An 18403-nucleotide genomic window follows, 5' to 3' on the forward strand; every position below is an offset into this window, starting at 1 on the left:
TCTCTCAGATACGGTGAATGTAAACCATGAATGCTATTGCTCACGTGCATTGCAACGTTATTTCTGAGCGAATAACGTTCACGATTTACGTTTACCGTATCTGAGAGACGGTGTTGCAAAAACTCCCTGATACCGTCTCTCAGGTATACGGTAAACATAAATCGTGAACGTTATTCGCTCAGAAATAATAATGTTACAATATACGCGACCAATTTCACGATTTACATTTACCGTATCTAAGTGACGGTATTGCAAAAACTCCCCAATGCTATTGATTGCGTACATTGCGACGTTATTTCTGAACGAATAACGTTCACGATTTACGTTTACCTGAGTTTACGTTTATCTGAGAGACGGTATTGCGAAAATTCCCTATTTACCATATCTGAAAACTCTACGGTATATTCCCTGTATAAAAATGTCATTTAAAAGTATTGTTTCGCATTCACGAGATTTCGTCGTGAATTCTGCTTTGCGGAAATCTCGGATTGAATCGCGGGCCAATACTTTTTTTCAATGCTACGGGAAATAGAACGTGAAAATCTCGTATGCCTCTGAATCCGAAAACAATTAAAAGAAGAAATGAATACTTTTCAATGCGAAAATTCGCATTTGAAAATTATCGATTGCGATTGAATGCAAGGCATATTTGAAATGAATTGAATCCTTTTTAATGCGAAGCATTCACCACTGCCGTCTCGCATTTAGCGCGGTGAAATTTAATAGGAACTAATACTTTTCAATCTCTTTCTTCGGATCAGAAAGCAGAATTTAGACGTATTTAAAATGTCAATGCTTTTTAATACGTTTCAGTTCGACATTTTATACAGGGAAATCATGAATGCTATTGGTCGCATGCATTGCGACGTTATTTCTGAGCGAATAACGTTCACGATTTATGTTTACCGTATCTGAATGACGGTATTGCAAAAATTCCCCAATGCTATTGATTGCGACGTTATTTCTGAACGAATAACGTTCACGATTTACGTTTACCGTATCTGAGAGACGGTATTGCGAAAATTCCTTATTTACCACATCTGAAAACTCTATTCTTTAAAAGTGAATTAGTGAAATTCACTGTCAATCAGCGATTATGCGCTAAGTGCTAAGTATACCACTGAAAAATTCAGTAATACGAAATTTAGTTACGTATATTTAGTTACATATTAGCGCTGACAATCAGTACATAATCGTTGATTGACAGTGAGTTTCACTGATTCACTTTTAGAGAATACGGTATATGCAGAAATATAAACACGCTACTACTAGCTAACCTGCCCGAACCCGTTGTAGAAGAACAATCAACTTCTAATCGAAAGACCAACCAAACAGAGGGAAAATGATAGATAGGAGAAGACCGAAGGAGACTTGGATTCTGTTTGACGATCAAAAGGCTGCTTCCCTACGCTCGAAACTCGAAGTTAATATCTTTCTATCGACAAAACTTCCGAGAGCGGAAACGAATACGCGACGAGGCTCTATTTTTCGATTACCTTTAAGTCAATTTTAAGTCAATTTTAAGTCAACTTTACTCTATTCTAATCAATTTCATCCACATTCGATTCCATATCATGATCGGGATGTGACGACAACGACATCACACAAGCAATCTCTATATCAACGCGTTTCTAAAAGTCGTGGAATTTATATTTTTCTCTATTTATTTCTGCAACGGCTTGTTACATAAATATCGTATGTTAAGAGAGATTTACATCTTTCATTTGTTTAGTCGTCTCCACGTAATTATATACGAATTGTGAAAACAAAAGAAGTAACTTATATTAATTTTTTATATTATATTTATAGAGAGCGTAATTCGCCTTTCTACATCACATTTTATGGAAATCACGTTTCGTTATCTTGTTTGTCAAAGAAACGAGTCAGTCTTAAAATAAACATAAGTTTAATAAATAAATATAAGTTAATATAAATATAATATAAAAAATTAATATAAGTTACTTCTTTTGTTTTCACAATTCGTATATAATTACGTGGAGACGACTAAACAAATGAAAAATGTAAATCTCTCTTAACATACGATATTTATGTAACAAGCCGTTGCAGAAATAGAGAAAAATATAGATAAGGCACGATAGCACTTGGCATATTTAAGAAATGTAAATCTTCCGCTTATCATCACGAGATTCGTATTACATACGGGTAGAAAGTGATAAGTTATATACTTGCATCATATTGACTGTCAATACATTTGACTATACCGGGTATCCAGTATCTCTTACAAAAATTTCTTAAAGTCGGATTTCTTGCGATGATGATAAGTTCATTCCTATTGCACTTCAATAAGCTTATTACGAAAATATATACAGACGGTATATTGTTTATGTAAAATTACTACGGTATATACGGTTATATACAAAACATCGGAACTTATCGTGTACATCGCGATTAGCATGCAAAGCTTCGTGATTAAGATCACTGAATGTCAGTGCGCAATGATGAATTTCAAATTCCTGAATTTTCGCAAAACATTGTATTATGTATGTTTAAACAATGATGAAATGAAGGTTGTATTGATTTCCATCGAGAAAAAGTAAGGATAGTATTATACGTTCTGCTATTCGAGAACTTTTTCCGTAATTTCAGACATCTATGAATATATAATTAAACATAATTTGTCGGAATAAAATGCAGGAGACACGGATCACGGTCGAACGGTTAGGTGACGGTGAAGACTTTTGTAGTATCTGTGCAAAGCATCCTGTTTTTAGCTCCGTAGATGCGGCTTTGTGAGTGACGACGATACAAATTGCAGTTGTGCTAATCAAAACTGACATTGATATCGGCTCGAGGAGCAAGCCGAGAACAGTCTGGCGCGCGCGATGATACACGCCACTGAAATAATCAATTGATTATTCGACCTGCGGTCTCATACATGCCATCACGCGATATACTACGTGAAAACTATTACGAAAACGAAATCGTACTAATTTTACCAATCTTGTGCTTAATGTAAGCGAAATATATCGTCGTGAACAGAATGAGAGAGAGAGAGAGAGAGAGAGAGAGAGAAAAGAGAAGAAAAGAGAAGAGAAGAGAAAAAAAGAAGAAATCGAGCAGGAGCCACTCAATGAAGATCTCACCGATTCCACATGAAACGTAATAAATAATAATAATAAATCCCCAAATGTTTTTTTTACAATTGTTTTTTCTTTTTCTAAATGCACGTCGGAACGCGGAAGCAGTCAATGGGTTAATAAGAAAACTTGTTTCTGAAAACTCCCTGAAAACAAGTTCTCTAAATTCCCTCATTGGACATTTGCTGCGTTCTAAACTGCATCTAAGAAAAATGTTTAAATCGTTTTGAAATTCAGTGTATGTAGCGGATGAAAAATAACGTGTTACTTGTAACACCGTTAGCTATCACTTTCTCTCATTAATAGCACGATCTTGACTCTATTTTTTCCGTTACATACATATATACGGAATGAGCATCAGTGAATGGTAAAAAGAAGGGTTATCAAGACATAGTCTCAAGAATATGCAACGATAAGAGACGATAACGAATTATTTTTCAAAAGTAACTTTTTTAACCTTGGAATGTAAAGCACGGCGGATTTGTTTTTATTTTTATCATGCAGCAACAAATTCATCAGTTACTTCGCTCCTTTCTTCTTCTTCTGCGACTCGTTTGCCTCGTTTAATTTCTCGAGTTCCAGTTCGAGAGTCCTCTGCTTGCGTCGGCAGGTCGGTGTCTTGGAGAACCAGCCTGTAACATTAAGTCGCAACATGAAAAAGAATAAGATGACGAGTTTTTGACATATTTGTGTAGCACTCGCGGTGCTACTATACATCATCGCGAACCTAGAAATGCGTCCTCCTCCTCGCGATACACCGGATCTTTGAAACTCAACGCGTTCACCAGTTCGACATGTGTCAGGGGATGAGTTCGAAGTTGTACCATACGCTTCGTGGTCATCACCTGGGTCAAACGTGAATTGATACATTCTAATTAAAATTTCAAACTGAATACTTAAGATAACGTTGAAATAGATTTGCAATTTCGATACCTCACTGATTGCTTCTAAGATAGTGCCAATTGTAAAACCGTCACAGGCTTTCGCCATGGCCGGTGTATCGAATTGCCGATTAATGCCAGAATACTAAAAAGAGGTCAAAAAAATAAATGTAAATGTAGATATAAATGTAAAAATATTTTAATGTTTTACAATTTTAATATTTTAATATTAAAATAATTTTAATATTATATTTTTAATAATTTTAATAATTTTAATATAATTTTAATATTTTAATATTTTAATTCAACCGATCTTCTTGCTTCGCGCACCAAATGTATCAGCGATATATCTATACGTTTTCATCTTCGTGGCCATCACTCACTTTGTACAACAAATCTTTCCATATGAGAGACACAGTACCGTAGTCCGGCCTAGGGATGTACACTACTTTGTCGTATGTCTGATACAGGAGTTTCTGATCGCTGTCCCAGGGTTTGTTGGATGTCCCCACGAGCAAAATTTTGTCTTCGCCCGTGATGCTCTTTACCAACTTCGGTAAATCCTTCTTCAAGCGTTTCGGATCGGTCTTATCGGTTTTCGGGATTTTCTTCACGAACGGCTTCTCCGCGTCGTCCATGAAGATCACCGATGGCTGCAGTAGTCGCGACACCTTCGCCAACGACAGAGTTCTCGCACGTGATTCGTGTACGGAAAATCGCCCGGTCGTAAGCTCATAAGCGGCAGAATATTAACCCGATAATCTCTCGTATAATAACTCAATAAAAAGAAGTTAATTAATTTGATTACCTAAAAGTTTAACGCTCGGTCGCTCGACGCAACCGACCGCCACCCATAACTTCGCTTACAAACCTTCGAGATCAAGTGAACGAGCATAATTAGTCCTGATTTGCCAGGATACTTGCCGGCGATATTCGCCGGCGTGATGTCGAAGAGCGTGGCGCCGAGCTCCGTGCAAATTGCGTTCACCAGCAATTTCTTACCGCTGCCGTGCGGACCGGCTATCAAAATCGACCTCACGAGAGGCGTCAGTTCTCTCAGCGTATGATCGCCCAACGGAAGTATGCAGTATTCGGCAATGAGTTGTCTCACATCTCCTGATGCACAATAAATACGATCCATTATGATATTAGAACAACTCGTTCATCGACATTCCGACGTCGTATTAAGACGAAGAAAAAACGTACTTTCTATAAAGTAAAACTTTTTTACAGACTTGATTAATTTAAAAATATTAAATCAAAAGGAATGCAATTAAACGAAAATTGAATCAATCGGATCTTTTGCTTTGAGGCAGATGTGAAGATAGAAATATTCAATATGTAAGAAGTCACGGCCATCGAGTTCGAATTAATAAATTGAAAACATAATTGAATGAAAGGTCGAATGTGTGTACCGAGCGTAGGCAAAGGATCCTTTTCTTTCTCGCGGAGGTCGTAATTCGCGAACGATTTTTCACCCTTGAACTCATCGAGCAAGACTTCCTGGTTGAGCTTAATGATACCCTGAGTAAGCAGCTCCTCGAAGAGAGATTCGGTTGTTCTGTCGGGCGTTAAATCCTTCTCCTTTTTCCTTTTGTTTTTCTTACCGCTTCTGCGCACTCGCTTCTGAAGCTTCTTCGCACGTTTCCCCTTGAAGCCTTTGTCCCTATCCAGCGCTGCCTGAAGTGCTTCTATATCACCTAATTGTATGTGTAATCAATTAATTTATTTATTTATTTAAGAAATTCATTCATTAATGTGTAACTCTTCACTCACCTCTTATCGTCTGATCCACACCCACTCTGACTTCGTCCTCGACTTCCCTGGTCTTATCCGCTTCTATCATATCGAGATAAGGTAGTTGCATGCGGTTCCCGGACTCGTCCTTGTCTCTCCAGACTTCCTGATATTCTTGATTCGCATGCACCAATTCCGACAGGAAGTTGGATGGTACAGACTTGAATCCTACGTCAGTCTCGTCCTCCGACTGCTCTGTCTCGCTGTCCTTCTTCGACTTCGAGCGTTTCGATTTCTTCGAGTCCTTCGACGACACCGCCGTAGACTTACTTACGGTACTCTCGGTTCCCTGCGGTAAGAAAGTGAACTGATCGTGAGGATGAAGTTAGATAGAAGACGCGCTTAGCAAAATATTAGGACATTCGATCTCGAGAGTTTCCGCATCACCTGCCTACTGAAAATCATTCGCGAACCGCCGCTCTCAGCGGACGGTAGATCGGGAATCTTTCCGGTCTGTTGGAAGTAAGTGTCGATCCAATTTCGAATTTCGCTCCTGATGTTCTCCTCCATCACGGCGCTCTTCTCACTACGAATTCTCTCCTTAGCCTCGAGCAGCAGAGCTTCGTATTGCCGCTGAAAGTCCAACTGCTTTTCGCGCCTCTGCTGCTTCAGTCTCTCCACTTGCCTGGCATTTTCCGTGATCACTTGGCTGGGCTGCAGCATACCTTTGATGGCCACTCTCGATTAACACGATTAGCTCGCATCGGGTCATACGGGAAGGAAAAGCGAATGCTTTCCCTTCTTTCCGCTCTCAATGATTGCTTCCGAAGGCATAATTGACTTGTCGACATTCAGACAATCGCTTACTCAAAAGTCGAAGGTTGAACGAAACGTGTTATTCCCGCAGAATGGATGAAAAGTCGCTATTTACTCGATGCTACTTTACTCCGGATTTCTGATCTTTTCTCATTTCCATGTTACCTATGAGCAACATCTCCTCGAGACGTCTCTTGCGAACCCAACGTCTGGTGATGTATCCCCTCCATACTTTCTGGATCTTCAGCGCCGCGAGCTTTCCGCTCGCCTCGTCCTCCCCCTCGGCTTCCGGCTTAATGGTCGATCTCTCCTTCATCTCGCGAATTTCCTTCATAAATTGATATCGAAGTCTACCCTGCCTCGCTCGCTCGTGAGCCTAAAGTTCAGAATTTATGAGTACGGTGTGAACGATCGTGTATCAAGGACGGACTTCATACAGGGTATCGGTAAAGTCCGACCCCACCCTTGGATCTCGGAAACGGCTTTAAATATGGAAAAATGTGTCAGACAAAAGTTATAGGATATTGAGGAGGACACATGATAAAAATATGGACTTTGACCTTGAGTTGACTTTATCAAGGGGCCAGGTCAATGTAATCGATATTTTCTTAAATGGAACCTCCTATTTTTATTGCATATTCTTGTAGCCCTTGTCGAGACGTTTTCAAAACACTACCTATTTTTGTTTTTTGCGCAAGCCATTCCCACGATATGAAGCTTCAAAGTTGACATACTACATTCGCATTACCCAAGGTGTACCGCGTGGAGATTTCACGGTTGGATTTACGCCTCTTGTGTGTGCGTGTGTGTGTGTCTGCCTGTGTGCATGTGTGTGCAGAGTAGAGATAAGGATCCCACGTTTTGTCACTCCCATAATATTTTTTGACTCCAAACCCTCTCCACGTGTGTGTATGTGTTTCTTCAATCAAATTCCCTCCCCCCCCCCTCTCTCTCTCTCTCTCTCTCTCACTGTCTCTCTTCACCTTCTTCTTCTTCTTCTTCTTCCCCTTACATTAGTAGAGATGGTTTGGAATCAAAAAATATTACGGGAGTGACGAACCTTATCTCTACTTTGCACACATGCACACAGGCACACACGCACACACAAGAGGCGTAAATCCGACCGTGAAACCTCCACGCGGTACACCTTGGATAATGCGAATGCCGGCAGTATGTCAACTTTGAAGTTTCATATCGTGGGAATGGCTTGCGCAAAAAACAAAAATAGGTAGTGTTTTGAAAACGTCTCGACAAGGGCTACAAGAATATGCAATAAAAAATAGGAGGTTCCATTTAAGAAAATATCGATTACATTGACCTGGCCCCTTGATAAAGTCAACTCAAGGTCAAATCCATATTTTTATCATGTGTCCCCCTCAATATCCTACAACTTTTGTCTGAAATATTTTTTCCATATTTAAAGCCGTTTCCGAGATCCAGGGGTGGGGTCGAACAGATACCCTGTATAAACGTAAGTATGCATCATTCGGTTCCCACAACACCTGGATAAGTCGTATAGCCTGCGACTGGGTGATCTTCTCTGGCATGACGGTGTCCCGAAGTGCGCCAAGATTTCTCAGCGTGTCCTCCATGAACCTACGTCTCTCCTCGATCTCCGCGATTCGCTCATGTCTAAAGTACCTGGGTACGCGGATCTCGGCCTCCTGCGGCGTGACACCGCGCTCGATCAGCACGTCATCGTAATAATTGTGCTCGGCGAGGTCGATGTTCACCAGCTCGTGCTTCAACTCTAGCACCCTGCCGAGACTCGCGTTCAACGACTTCTTGAGCAGTAGTCGCTTCTGCGGCTGCACCAGCTGGTCGTAGCACTGCTCGAGTTTGTTGCACGCCAATATGTATCTTACGTACAACGCCGCGACGAGGTCGTGCGCTTTCTTACGATCTCGTTGGGGCTTCGCACCTTGCAGTACCGTGTCTGTCTGAATCGTCTCCGCGAGCAACGTCTGTGCCTTCATCCACAGCTCGTCGTACGTTGTGCTCGACATTTTTGTCTCGACGCCGTTTTACACGGGGAATGCACCTGTCGAGATTTTCCTCGTGTTCGACAAGGTGCCGATTGTTGGGCACCCCAGAAGAACGGGAAAGCGATTGTTTGGTTGCCGAGCAACCAGTTCAAATCGACGGAGGAGACGAGGATCCGGACGTTTGTTGCCGTAGCGACAAATAGACCATAAAAATTGGAAGCAGTCACGCGAGTTTAATGAGCGCTTATCCGATTCGTTTTGTTTACGTTTACGTTTATATTTGTTCGGTATATTCAAGTTAAAGTGAATATGAAATGAATGAAATAAAAAGGAAAAAATCTCGATGTATCTTACAGGTCGATTTCTACGCTTGTTATAACACTCGCTAGATCAGTGATCAGTGTTGATGAAAAAAAGAAAAAAAAATGAAAAAAGATACAAAAGATATATATATCTGAAATGATTTTTACTAAATAACAGTTTAACAGCTTAAATTTCTAGCTTAAATACGTAAAAACTACACATCCTTCGTGCTCTTGCATTTATTTTTCCCGTATATTAAGATTGTTTTCTTGATTTTGCTTTTCGCTTTTTACGATGTATTATCTGTAAATCTTCGAACGTATTTGCTGCATTACACGACGTGTAAAATCGTAAGTAGAATCCCATCTCTCAAATTGTATCATAAATTACGAATCGTGATGGATTTTACATTCGAAAAATATCTTATTACACATCGCGTACACTTCGAGGTGTCGTGTATATCGATATCCATGTGACTTTCGATAGTCGCGCGCAATTCTACCGACTATCAGTCAGACCAGCGCTGCATTCTCCAGTCCTCGTTTCAAAACGTCATCTCGACTGGGTGCTTGCTTGCGAATATAATTTCTGTAAATAGACAGTCACGCGTTATCCGCCAATCGAGAGTGGTAATGACAAGTAGGCATACGCGACAATGGCATCGGCATTGGAGCAGTTTGTAAATAACGTTCGGACGCTCTCGAAACAAGGTACGCCGAAAATTCATGGATGTCGCGAAAACGGGAGGCTTAACCTCACAACAAAGAACGGTGTGAGAAGTTCTTTGTTGAAAGCCACCGCGAAAGGAATCTGGTACCTAGCTTTCGATTCGCGCATTATACTTCATATAAATAATATAAATAATAAATTCTTGTTAGACTATATATATATACATATATATTTATGTTATGTGTGTACATATATGTACATACATATATATGTGTGTATATATATATATGTGTGTGTGTGTGATAAGGGAATCAAACACTTAGATTATATCTCATCAATTGCTCCCCCAGGAAATTTCAGGGAACTGTGTGAGGTCATAAGCAAGAGCGCTGAAGTGTTAACAAAACATGGACAACATTTGGATAACGTTTTGGAAACATTAGACTTACAGCAACACTCATTGGGTATCTTAGCAGTACTCTGTGCAAAATTTTCACTACCCAATCCTAATGGTGGAAACAACTCCGATGCAAATAAATCATTGTTCAATCAGGTTCAGGAATTTATTATAGGATGCAATGGAGAACAAGTTAGACTTGCTCCAGATACATGTAAGTATGCAAATCTTTTTGTTGCTATTTTCATTTGTATCTTGATTGCTCCTGTTTTAATTGAAAACATTTCTATTCCAGTTTAATATGTTTTGTGAAAATTTCTGATATAATTATTAGATATAGCGAGCAAACTCTTTGTTTCAATCACACTCACACTGTTACAATACATTATATGATGCTAATAAACTATATTCACACAGATGCAGAATTATGTCACCTGCTTACACAAAGTCTGGTGGAGTCGAAAGCACCATTACGTGGGATTGAATTGTTGCGTCGTGCAATACGCAAAATACAGCTATTCGATAGCCAGTTGACTTCGATACACGCCGATCTTTGCCAGCTATGCCTCTTATCCAAATGTATGAAGCCAGCGCTTGAGTTCCTCGACATAGATGTCACGGGTATTAGCCAGGAAGGTGGTCAGTTCGATTCAAAATACTTCTTACTGTACTACTATTATGGTGGCATGATATACACAGCGTTGAAGAATTACGATCGAGCGTTGTACTTCTTCGAAGTGTGCGTAACGACGCCCGCGATGGCTGTGAGCTACATTATGCTGGAGGCCTATAAGAAGTACATTTTGGTTTCATTAATATTACACGGGAAGGTGTTGAACTTACCGAGGTACACGAGCCAAGTGATCAACAGATACATCAAACCATTGAGTCAGCAGTATCAGGAATTAGCCACAGCCTACTCGATCAACAGCTGCGAGGAAGTGCAGAGCATCATCACCAAGTATCAGCAATTATTCATCCGAGATCATAATCTGGGACTTGTGAAACAAGTGCTCGCTTACTTATACAAGAAGAACATACAGAGGCTGACAAAAACATTTCTAACACTTAGTTTAAGTGATGTCGCGAGTAGAGTTCAATTGTCGGGACCTGCTGACGCGGAGAATTATATTCTGAACATGGTGAGTTTCCATCGTCGTACGACGCGTGTGCCGAATATTCGTTATAGTATTCTATAATCGAATGAAGAGGATATGAAATTTGTCCTTTATTCATAGTTCACAAGTTGTATTTTCGAAAATCACTGGAGAACTGGTTGTTATAATAACATTGCATGTAATCAGCATGGACGAGATCTTCATTCACCCTCCATTTTCCGCGTGCTTTTAGATAGAGGATGGCGAGATATTCGCAACCATCAATCAGAAAGACGGCATGGTTGTGTTTCATGACGACCCCGAGAAATATAACTCACCTCAAATGCTAGCGAACTTTGAGAAGGAGATGGCAGCGTGCACTGAATTAGACAAACGAGTGCAAGAGATGGAAGAGGAAGTTATCCTTACGCCGCAATACGTACGCAAAGCGTGTGGGCAGAATGACCAGGATGATCAAGCTGCCGGACCTACACCAACGAATGTTACGAATGCGCAAGGTCAAACCAAACACAATACTTATTCTATGTAACATACACATGTCGTTGTGCGTTATCTTTATTAAAAAAGGACAAGAAAAGGAAAAAAAATGAGTAATCATGGAGACCTTGTTGAAAATCGGGATTTCATTATCTGAAAGCCTGTTTTGGATGATTGACAATGCGAGAGAGATACCTTTGTAACTCGCACGATATATGTTATCTGTCCCGTGAAAATGAATCTTTACAAATAAGAATCGCACATACTGTAAATACGGCTTGCAGAGTAAAATATATCGTCGAAGTCGTTAATGCGTCTAAAGCAGGCTTTGTTATCAAAGTTACCGACGAACCGTATACATGTCAAACATGGTGATTAATATATTGCGATATTTCGTTGCAGGCTACACGTTTTAGAGAATTGAGAAACATACGTCGATGTGTGAACTATCAACTGCGTACTTGCAACACCGTTACTCGCACGCGTTTAAACTTTAGTTTCTTATGTTAAGTATCTTACTATTTTGGAAAATAGAAACACATTATTTCAGACAGATAATAATTTTAGATTTTATACGCAACATATATGGATGCAGAGTGATCAACATACATCGTGTATAAAACGTGTTAAAAACATAAACTTTTATTCAAATTGGCGAAAGTCTTACGGAAAAACATCGTACAAGCTTACAAGTTACAAGTTAATGCAACTTTTTTTTCGTTCTTATTGAATAACAATAATTAATAACTCGTAACTGAAACTGGAATCTCTATTCTTTTGTAATTTGGATATCATAATGATTAATAACTCAGTTGAAACTAGAGAGTCTTTATTTTTTGTAATTTTCAGGAATGTGTACAAATTTTATTTGCCGTGCTTGACACGTTTGTCGATTTAAACGTGTCGATTTTGTTGTTTATAAAAGATAAGTTGAAGTACCTCTAAAGTAACAATTGACTAATTTCTTTAGAGACTGTCTCGTAAATTTCTTCCACGTCAGTAGATCCATCAATGAATGTTATAGTCGCGCATAGCTCGTTATCTCCTGTAATTTCCCTCTTGTAATTTATATATTCGGGCCACACCACTTTCTCGAAATATCCTGGCGGATCAGGCGGCTCGTACGGACGATTCGTCCTCCGTTCACAACATAGTTCTTCCGACAGCGTCAAGAAATATTTGCGATCACACAAATCCGTGATAGCCTTGTGCTTGAACAGCAAAAAGCCATCCAGTATCAGCAACCTTCTTCCCGACGAGTGCGCGGTACTCTTCTCGTGAAGTTCGAGTATCTTTAGAACATCGGAATGCATCTTCTGCATATCCAGACTTGTCATCACTTCCCAATTTATATGATTCAATTCTGCCACCTTGACGTGACGCAGATCGTCCACTGGCAAGAAGTAATCGTCTTGCTGCACCATGACAGATCCCGGGAAATTGTCGTAAATTTTTTTAGCCAACGTGCTTTTCCCACTACAAGTAGCTCCAGATATTCCAATAACAAACCATCGCTTTGTCGTTGCCATTTTTATTTAACGAGAACACTTTACAATGCGGCACGATAAATGCTGTAAAAGTGAAGTGATATTGCAGAGCCCGGAACTAGAAGTGATGTGTAAGATCGTTATATAATCGATACTTATCGTACAACGTTTACACCAACACGTTTTGTGCCACAAATCATGTGTATTTGCACACGGATTGTATACACACAAAGGCACGACGTGTACGATTACGCGATATAGCCTGCGGATATTACCATGTGATCTGACAATTACTGCTGAGCATTACCACGTGATCTGACAATTACTGCTTAAATTACTATTCCATCTTCTCAGTCTTATCTATAGACAAGTATGGCCTCACGTGGTATACAGTAAAAAGCATCAAACCGCCGATGAAAATTAAACCCAAACTCGCGGGAACCGTCAGAGCTAGGTTGTACGAATAAAAAAGAGATCGCAATCTATCGTCGTCGATGAACGGCAAGCCAATTACCCAGACGGTATAATAGAAAAACAGAACAGAAGTTAATATCAATATCGCTTTTCCTCTTTGGCAGTCAGTGCTAAACATCATTGATGCTTTATACTTTAATTTCGTTAATTTGCTATGCTACCTTTATAATTCGATGTATAATCACTCTATATGTTCTTGTTCAAACTTCTTGAAATCTTCTTCCGTGAAAGCTGTCTTCTCTGATTCTTTGGGTTTCTCTTGCTTCTTTATACGATTCTTTACAGCACGTTGTAATAGCTAAAAAAAATGAATTCGGAAACTATTCAGGGAACTTTTAAAGTACTTATCTGTAATACTGTGTTGTGTTTGCATCATATGTTTACTAAGCTTACTGTATAATCTATTATATAGTTCATAGTTATTTTGCAATGTTAATTATTCATTAATACAATACTGAGCAGGAAATAATATACACAGCAAACAATAGTAATATGGAATTAATAAATTCATAAAATATAATCAAGTTCTTATACCTTGTTTGACATATTAGAATTCAACTGATTAGTTTTGAGTGAGAGCAGTCGTTGTACATTTTCTTCAGTACGATCTTTTTGGGCAGCTAGACGTTTCTTAGCCTCTTGAGGAGTAAGTCTGTTGGATCTACCCAGCATACGAATTACAGCTGTTGAGGAAACAAATTAAAATTTATATTATAATTTTGAAAATAGTTATATAAATCACTTATAAAAATGGACCAGATAGTTATTAAGACTATTGTGCCGATTTGTGTATAACGATCCATATATATATATATATATATATATATATATATATAATTTGGATGATCAGCAATATTAACCAACAATATTAACCTGCTTTCTCCTCTTCAGTGGTAAATCTGTGCCTAGGAGGAATCAGTTCAAAGGTACCCGTGTACAAGGAGTCCTGTTTCTTTCTCTTTTTCTTCTTCTTATCTGCAAAGCATTATTTTGTACGAAATATCTTTCTGTAAGTTTGTCGATTCATAAATATTACACGTGGCTGCAATAAACTAACCTGGATCCTCATATAAATCGTCGAATATTTCCAAACTTTTATACACGAGTGATTTAGACATTCCTTTGAAATGACTATTACAACAACTTGATTTTTATATTAAACTGTGCTGTATATGAATTTTCACCTGCTTTTACTTGTAAGTAACATTACCATTGATTGCTTCGAAAGGTCCTACAGCCAAATATAAGGGCCAATATTCATAGTTGAATCTTATATTTAAAATCGTCTTAAGTTTATCTTCAGATGCTGTACAAATTACTTCATTGGCTACGGGGTATCTGAAGATGAACTTAAGACGGTCTTAAATATAAGACTCGACTATGACTACGTTTACACGACTTCTAATGCTACGTCTACAATGGGGTCGTAAAATCGTGAAGTCGTAAAGTCGTAGGCTAGTATTCATAGTCAGGTCTTATATTTAAGACCGTCTTAAATTCACTTTCAGATACTCTATAGCCAATGAAATGCTTTATACAGAGTTTGAAGATAAACTTAAGACGGTCTTAAATATAAGATCCGACTATGAATACCGGCCGTAAAGTCGTAAAGTCGTGAGCTGGGTCCTATGGCGATGCTTGTATAAAGTTCAGTTAGTCGCTGGATCGGAGTGTAAACTAATTAGTGAGCAGGATATTGCTCGTACAATAATACGAATGATCGATTGTGTTTATGTGTGTTATTGAAATAGAAATATAATGGAATTCCATGCAATTTGTAATATTTCTTTGTTATTAAATGCTTACCATTTGAATTTAATATCGATATATTTATATCTAAAACGAAAAAGGCAAAGAAGATAGTGGATAAGACCTATAAATAAGAAGCAGAGATTATTTAGGATATTTCAATAAACAATTCAAAGAGGCATATGAGACAGATCATGAAAAATTTTTTAGTATGACACGAATGACACCTGTCCAATATGATTATTTGTGCCATATTGTCAGACCTTTTCTTAGAAAAAGGAGATATATAAAAAGATATATAAAAAGGAGATGATATATCTTATATAAGATCTTATAACATCTTATATAAGATGATATATCTTATGAAAATCTGTTGATACCACAAAGCAAGGCTATTATTTCATGATTAAACTGTATGTTCCACAAAAGTATTACTTTTAATATTCATATTGAGTTTTCTTTTTTTAACAGTACAACTGTTATATAGAGAATATAGAGAAGAAAGTTTTGCAACTGTGTAAAAATACGTGAATCTGATTAATGGTATGCTTTTAATCTTGATTGAATTTAAAAATATATACCAATCAGATAAATTTTATAACATTTACATAACTTTCTCTGCTGATTGCTGACAATATTCCATATAGAATCCAACTACACTATAACATATGCTATAACAAGACAATTATATTTTTAATATTTTCTATCAGCAATGACTATATAATTATTCACTCATGCTGAAATGATTCCAATATTTCAAACAGTTTGATAAAACATTTTATTCTTTGTTGCATAGATACACGTTTTATTCCATGTAATAAGACTGTCACCATACTTTTCTCTTTTTCTGTATCTGGCATGGAAGTCGTACTGTTCAGCAATGCTGGCAAAGCTGAACAGGCTGCAGTAACAGCCTGTGAGGATTTCATAATTAGAGAATTCACATTAAGACTTATATTCTTCCTTTTTCTGATATCTGTTTTAGCACTTAATCTGTTAGGCACTTTGAGGTTATGCTTATTTGCTGGATCAATATTCTCGCTATCTGAAATTTATTTAGAAGTGTTAAGAATGTAATTAATGATTAAGTTTTCTGTGGAAAATAGTAATTTATCAATCATTTGCCTTCAGAAATATTAATAAAATTTTTATTGCAAGTAGGCGATTTTGCTGATAAATTCTTTATTATTGATCCTTGTGATACTGATGAAATTTGTGAAGGTGACTTTATCAAAAATGAATAAATAAATGCCGTCCACACACCGATATCATTTTCCCACGTTGTTTACATAGCGTGATATATAAAATCTTTCCTCTGATTGGTCTATTGTAGTTCAAGTCGTCACAATAGTCGCTGAAATTGGATTGGAACCAACTCAAGCGACTGTGCTTGTAAGCGTTTTGCGATCGAAAATAACCTTTCAGTCGACCAGCTACGACTCTACGACCATATTCTATGACTTTACGACTCTATTGTAGACGATCCTAACTTGAACGATAGCAATTACGATCTCTAAAGGCTCGTCTACATTAGCTGTAAGAGTAAGGCTGTAAGGTTGCAAGGCACGAAATGAAATATTTTCATTCGCTGACAGCTTACGTTACAGCCTTACAGCCTTACTCTTACAGCTATTGTAGATGAGCCTTTAGAGTTTCTACATCGACGTAAGGAAAACGTGTAAACGGACGCAGTGTAAATATGACAATAATACCAATATAAAAATTGAACATCTTAACTTGATTTTAAATTTGATTTATGTCGTGAAAATTGTAATACTGGTCCGAGATCAAGCAAATGATTTGGTGGTGTTAAATTCAACAAATGTTGTAATATAATTTCTTTCTGACGCTTTCGCCATTTAATAAAAATATTTCGTACATATAGTATATATTGCATCGTCATATTTTCTACTATTTTCAAATATATAGCAACAAACGAGCGTACACTTTCCATATTTTCCATGATTAATTTTTTCCAAAATTGATAACCTAAAATTTTAATTTCATTTTTAGTTAAATATTATATTTTATTATATAAATTTTACTATATAGATATATACATATTTTATAATTTTCAAATTCATAATATAACCTAAAAGTTCACTTTATTTGTTGATTTATTTACATACTATTCTTTTCATATTCTAATTCTTTTATATTCAGACTACAATCACAATCATTTCATTTTTCGGCCTTTTATATTGGTATTAATGGAAATCCTTGACTCACTCGAAAGTTATTATGTTATTTCAAATAGATAAGATTAAATGTGTAAACGCAACTTACCTTAAGTAGGATATTTATATCCTATTATAACATTAGCGTTACTAAGTCGAAGTTAGAAGCCGTGTAAACGTAGTCTATATAGTAAAATTTATATAATAAAATATAATATTTAACTAAAAATGAAATTAAAATTTTAGGTTATCAATTTTGGAAAAAATTAATCATGGAAAATATGGAAAGCGTACGCTCATTTGTTGTTATATATTTGAAAATAGTAGAAAATATGACGATGCAATATATACTATATGTACGAAATATTTTTATTAAACGGCGAAAGCGTCAGAAAGAAATTATATTACAACATTTGTTGAATTTAACACCAAATCATTTGCTTGATCTCGGACCCGTATTACAATTTTCACGACATAAATCAATTTTACAATCAAGTTAAGATGTTCAATTTTTATATTGGTATTATTGTCATATTTACACTGCGTCCGTTTACACGTCTTCCTTACGTCGATGTAGAAACTCTAAAGGCTCGTCTACATTAGCTGTAAGAATAAGGCTGTAAGGTTGCAAGACACGAAATGAAATATTTTCATTCGCTGACAGCTTACGTTACAACCTTACAGCCTTACTCTTATAGCTAATGTAGATGAGTCTTGAAGGTCATTCTACAATACGTGTCGTAAGTTGTAAGCCGTAAGAATTGGCGAATCATAGTCGATTATTACAAAAATAATCGGCTATAATTGGTCAATTCTTACGACTTACAACTTACGACACATATTGTAGAATGACCTTAAGGCCTGGTCTACAATACGTGTCGTAAGTTGTAAGCCATAAGAATTGGCGAATCCAGTTGATTATTACAAAAATAATCGGCTATAATTGGTCAGTTCTTACGGCGTACAGCTTACAACACATATTGTAGACCAGGCCTAAAAGTCATTCTACAATACATGTCGTAAGTTGTAAGCCGT

The 18403-nt window shown here is 37.4% G+C and overlaps 4 protein-coding genes across 5 annotated transcripts; 1 reads left to right on the top strand and 3 right to left on the bottom strand.

Moving 5' to 3' along the window:
* Positions 1 to 2047: 2047 nt before the first annotated feature.
* LOC105185166 (dynein regulatory complex protein 11) lies at positions 2048 to 8759 on the bottom strand. Its single transcript, XM_011144467.3, has 10 exons — positions 8035 to 8759; positions 6698 to 6908; positions 6164 to 6441; positions 5756 to 6065; positions 5395 to 5679; positions 4851 to 5095; positions 4363 to 4650; positions 4032 to 4124; positions 3826 to 3943; positions 2048 to 3730 (listed from the first exon to the last, which is right to left on the bottom strand). The coding sequence occupies exons 1-10, from the start codon at positions 8536 to 8538 to the stop codon at positions 3618 to 3620; spliced, it is 2445 nt and encodes an 814-aa protein (XP_011142769.1). The 5' UTR covers positions 8539 to 8759; the 3' UTR covers positions 2048 to 3617.
* A 556-nt stretch (positions 8760 to 9315) lies between these two features.
* Positions 9316 to 12302, top strand: CSN3 (COP9 signalosome subunit 3). Of its 2 annotated transcripts, XM_011144466.3 has the most exons (5): positions 9316 to 9530; positions 9840 to 10100; positions 10304 to 11028; positions 11237 to 11501; positions 11884 to 12302. In XM_011144466.3, the coding sequence occupies exons 1-5, from the start codon at positions 9476 to 9478 to the stop codon at positions 11895 to 11897; spliced, it is 1320 nt and encodes a 439-aa protein (XP_011142768.1). In that variant the 5' UTR covers positions 9316 to 9475; the 3' UTR covers positions 11898 to 12302. The 2 variants fall into 2 exon arrangements, with proteins under 2 accessions (XP_011142768.1, XP_011142767.1); XM_011144465.3 differs by lacking the exon at positions 11884 to 12302 and having other exon boundaries at positions 11237 to 11591.
* Nrk1 (nicotinamide riboside kinase) lies at positions 12108 to 13740 on the bottom strand. Its single transcript, XM_011144461.3, has 2 exons — positions 13604 to 13740; positions 12108 to 13052 (listed from the first exon to the last, which is right to left on the bottom strand). Exon 2 carries the CDS (start codon positions 13008 to 13010, stop codon positions 12423 to 12425), a length of 588 nt encoding a protein of 195 aa, XP_011142763.1. The 5' UTR covers positions 13011 to 13052; positions 13604 to 13740; the 3' UTR covers positions 12108 to 12422.
* LOC105185164 (active regulator of SIRT1) lies at positions 13449 to 14708 on the bottom strand. Its single transcript, XM_025304925.1, has 4 exons — positions 14500 to 14708; positions 14316 to 14417; positions 13977 to 14125; positions 13449 to 13740 (listed from the first exon to the last, which is right to left on the bottom strand). The coding sequence occupies exons 1-4, from the start codon at positions 14558 to 14560 to the stop codon at positions 13624 to 13626; spliced, it is 429 nt and encodes a 142-aa protein (XP_025160710.1). The 5' UTR covers positions 14561 to 14708; the 3' UTR covers positions 13449 to 13623.
* Between the last annotated feature and the right edge of the window lie 3695 nt (positions 14709 to 18403).

Source organism: Harpegnathos saltator, unplaced genomic scaffold, assembly GCF_003227715.2.
Source record: "Harpegnathos saltator strain DR-91 unplaced genomic scaffold, Hsal_v8.6 scaffold659, whole genome shotgun sequence".
NCBI lineage: Eukaryota > Metazoa > Arthropoda > Insecta > Hymenoptera > Formicidae > Harpegnathos > Harpegnathos saltator.

Bases quoted from the DNA above. Each gene is read 5' to 3' on its own strand.
- LOC105185166 (XM_011144467.3), bottom strand. From the start codon at position 8,538: ATGTCGAGCACAACGTACGACGAGCTGTGGATGAAGGCACAGACGTTG. The intron at 6,909-8,034 runs GTGTTGTGGGAA...TCTGAACTTTAG, and splicing joins AGGCTATACGACTTATCCAG to GCTCACGAGCGAGCGAGGCA. The intron at 4,125-4,362 runs GTGAGTGATGGC...ACCTCTTTTTAG, and splicing joins GGAAAGATTTGTTGTACAAA to TATTCTGGCATTAATCGGCA.
- CSN3 (XM_011144465.3), top strand. From the start codon at position 9,476: ATGGCATCGGCATTGGAGCAGTTTGTAAATAACGTTCGGACGCTCTCG. The intron at 10,101-10,303 runs GTAAGTATGCAA...ATATTCACACAG, and splicing joins TAGACTTGCTCCAGATACAT to ATGCAGAATTATGTCACCTG. The intron at 11,029-11,236 runs GTGAGTTTCCAT...GCGTGCTTTTAG, and splicing joins AGAATTATATTCTGAACATG to ATAGAGGATGGCGAGATATT.
- Nrk1 (XM_011144461.3), bottom strand. From the start codon at position 13,010: ATGGCAACGACAAAGCGATGGTTTGTTATTGGAATATCTGGAGCTACT.
- LOC105185164 (XM_025304925.1), bottom strand. From the start codon at position 14,560: ATGTCTAAATCACTCGTGTATAAAAGTTTGGAAATATTCGACGATTTA. The intron at 14,418-14,499 runs GTTAGTTTATTG...AATGCTTTGCAG, and splicing joins CGATTTATATGAGGATCCAG to ATAAGAAGAAGAAAAAGAGA. The intron at 13,741-13,976 runs GTATAAGAACTT...CATTTTTTTTAG, and splicing joins ATTCTAATATGTCAAACAAG to CTATTACAACGTGCTGTAAA.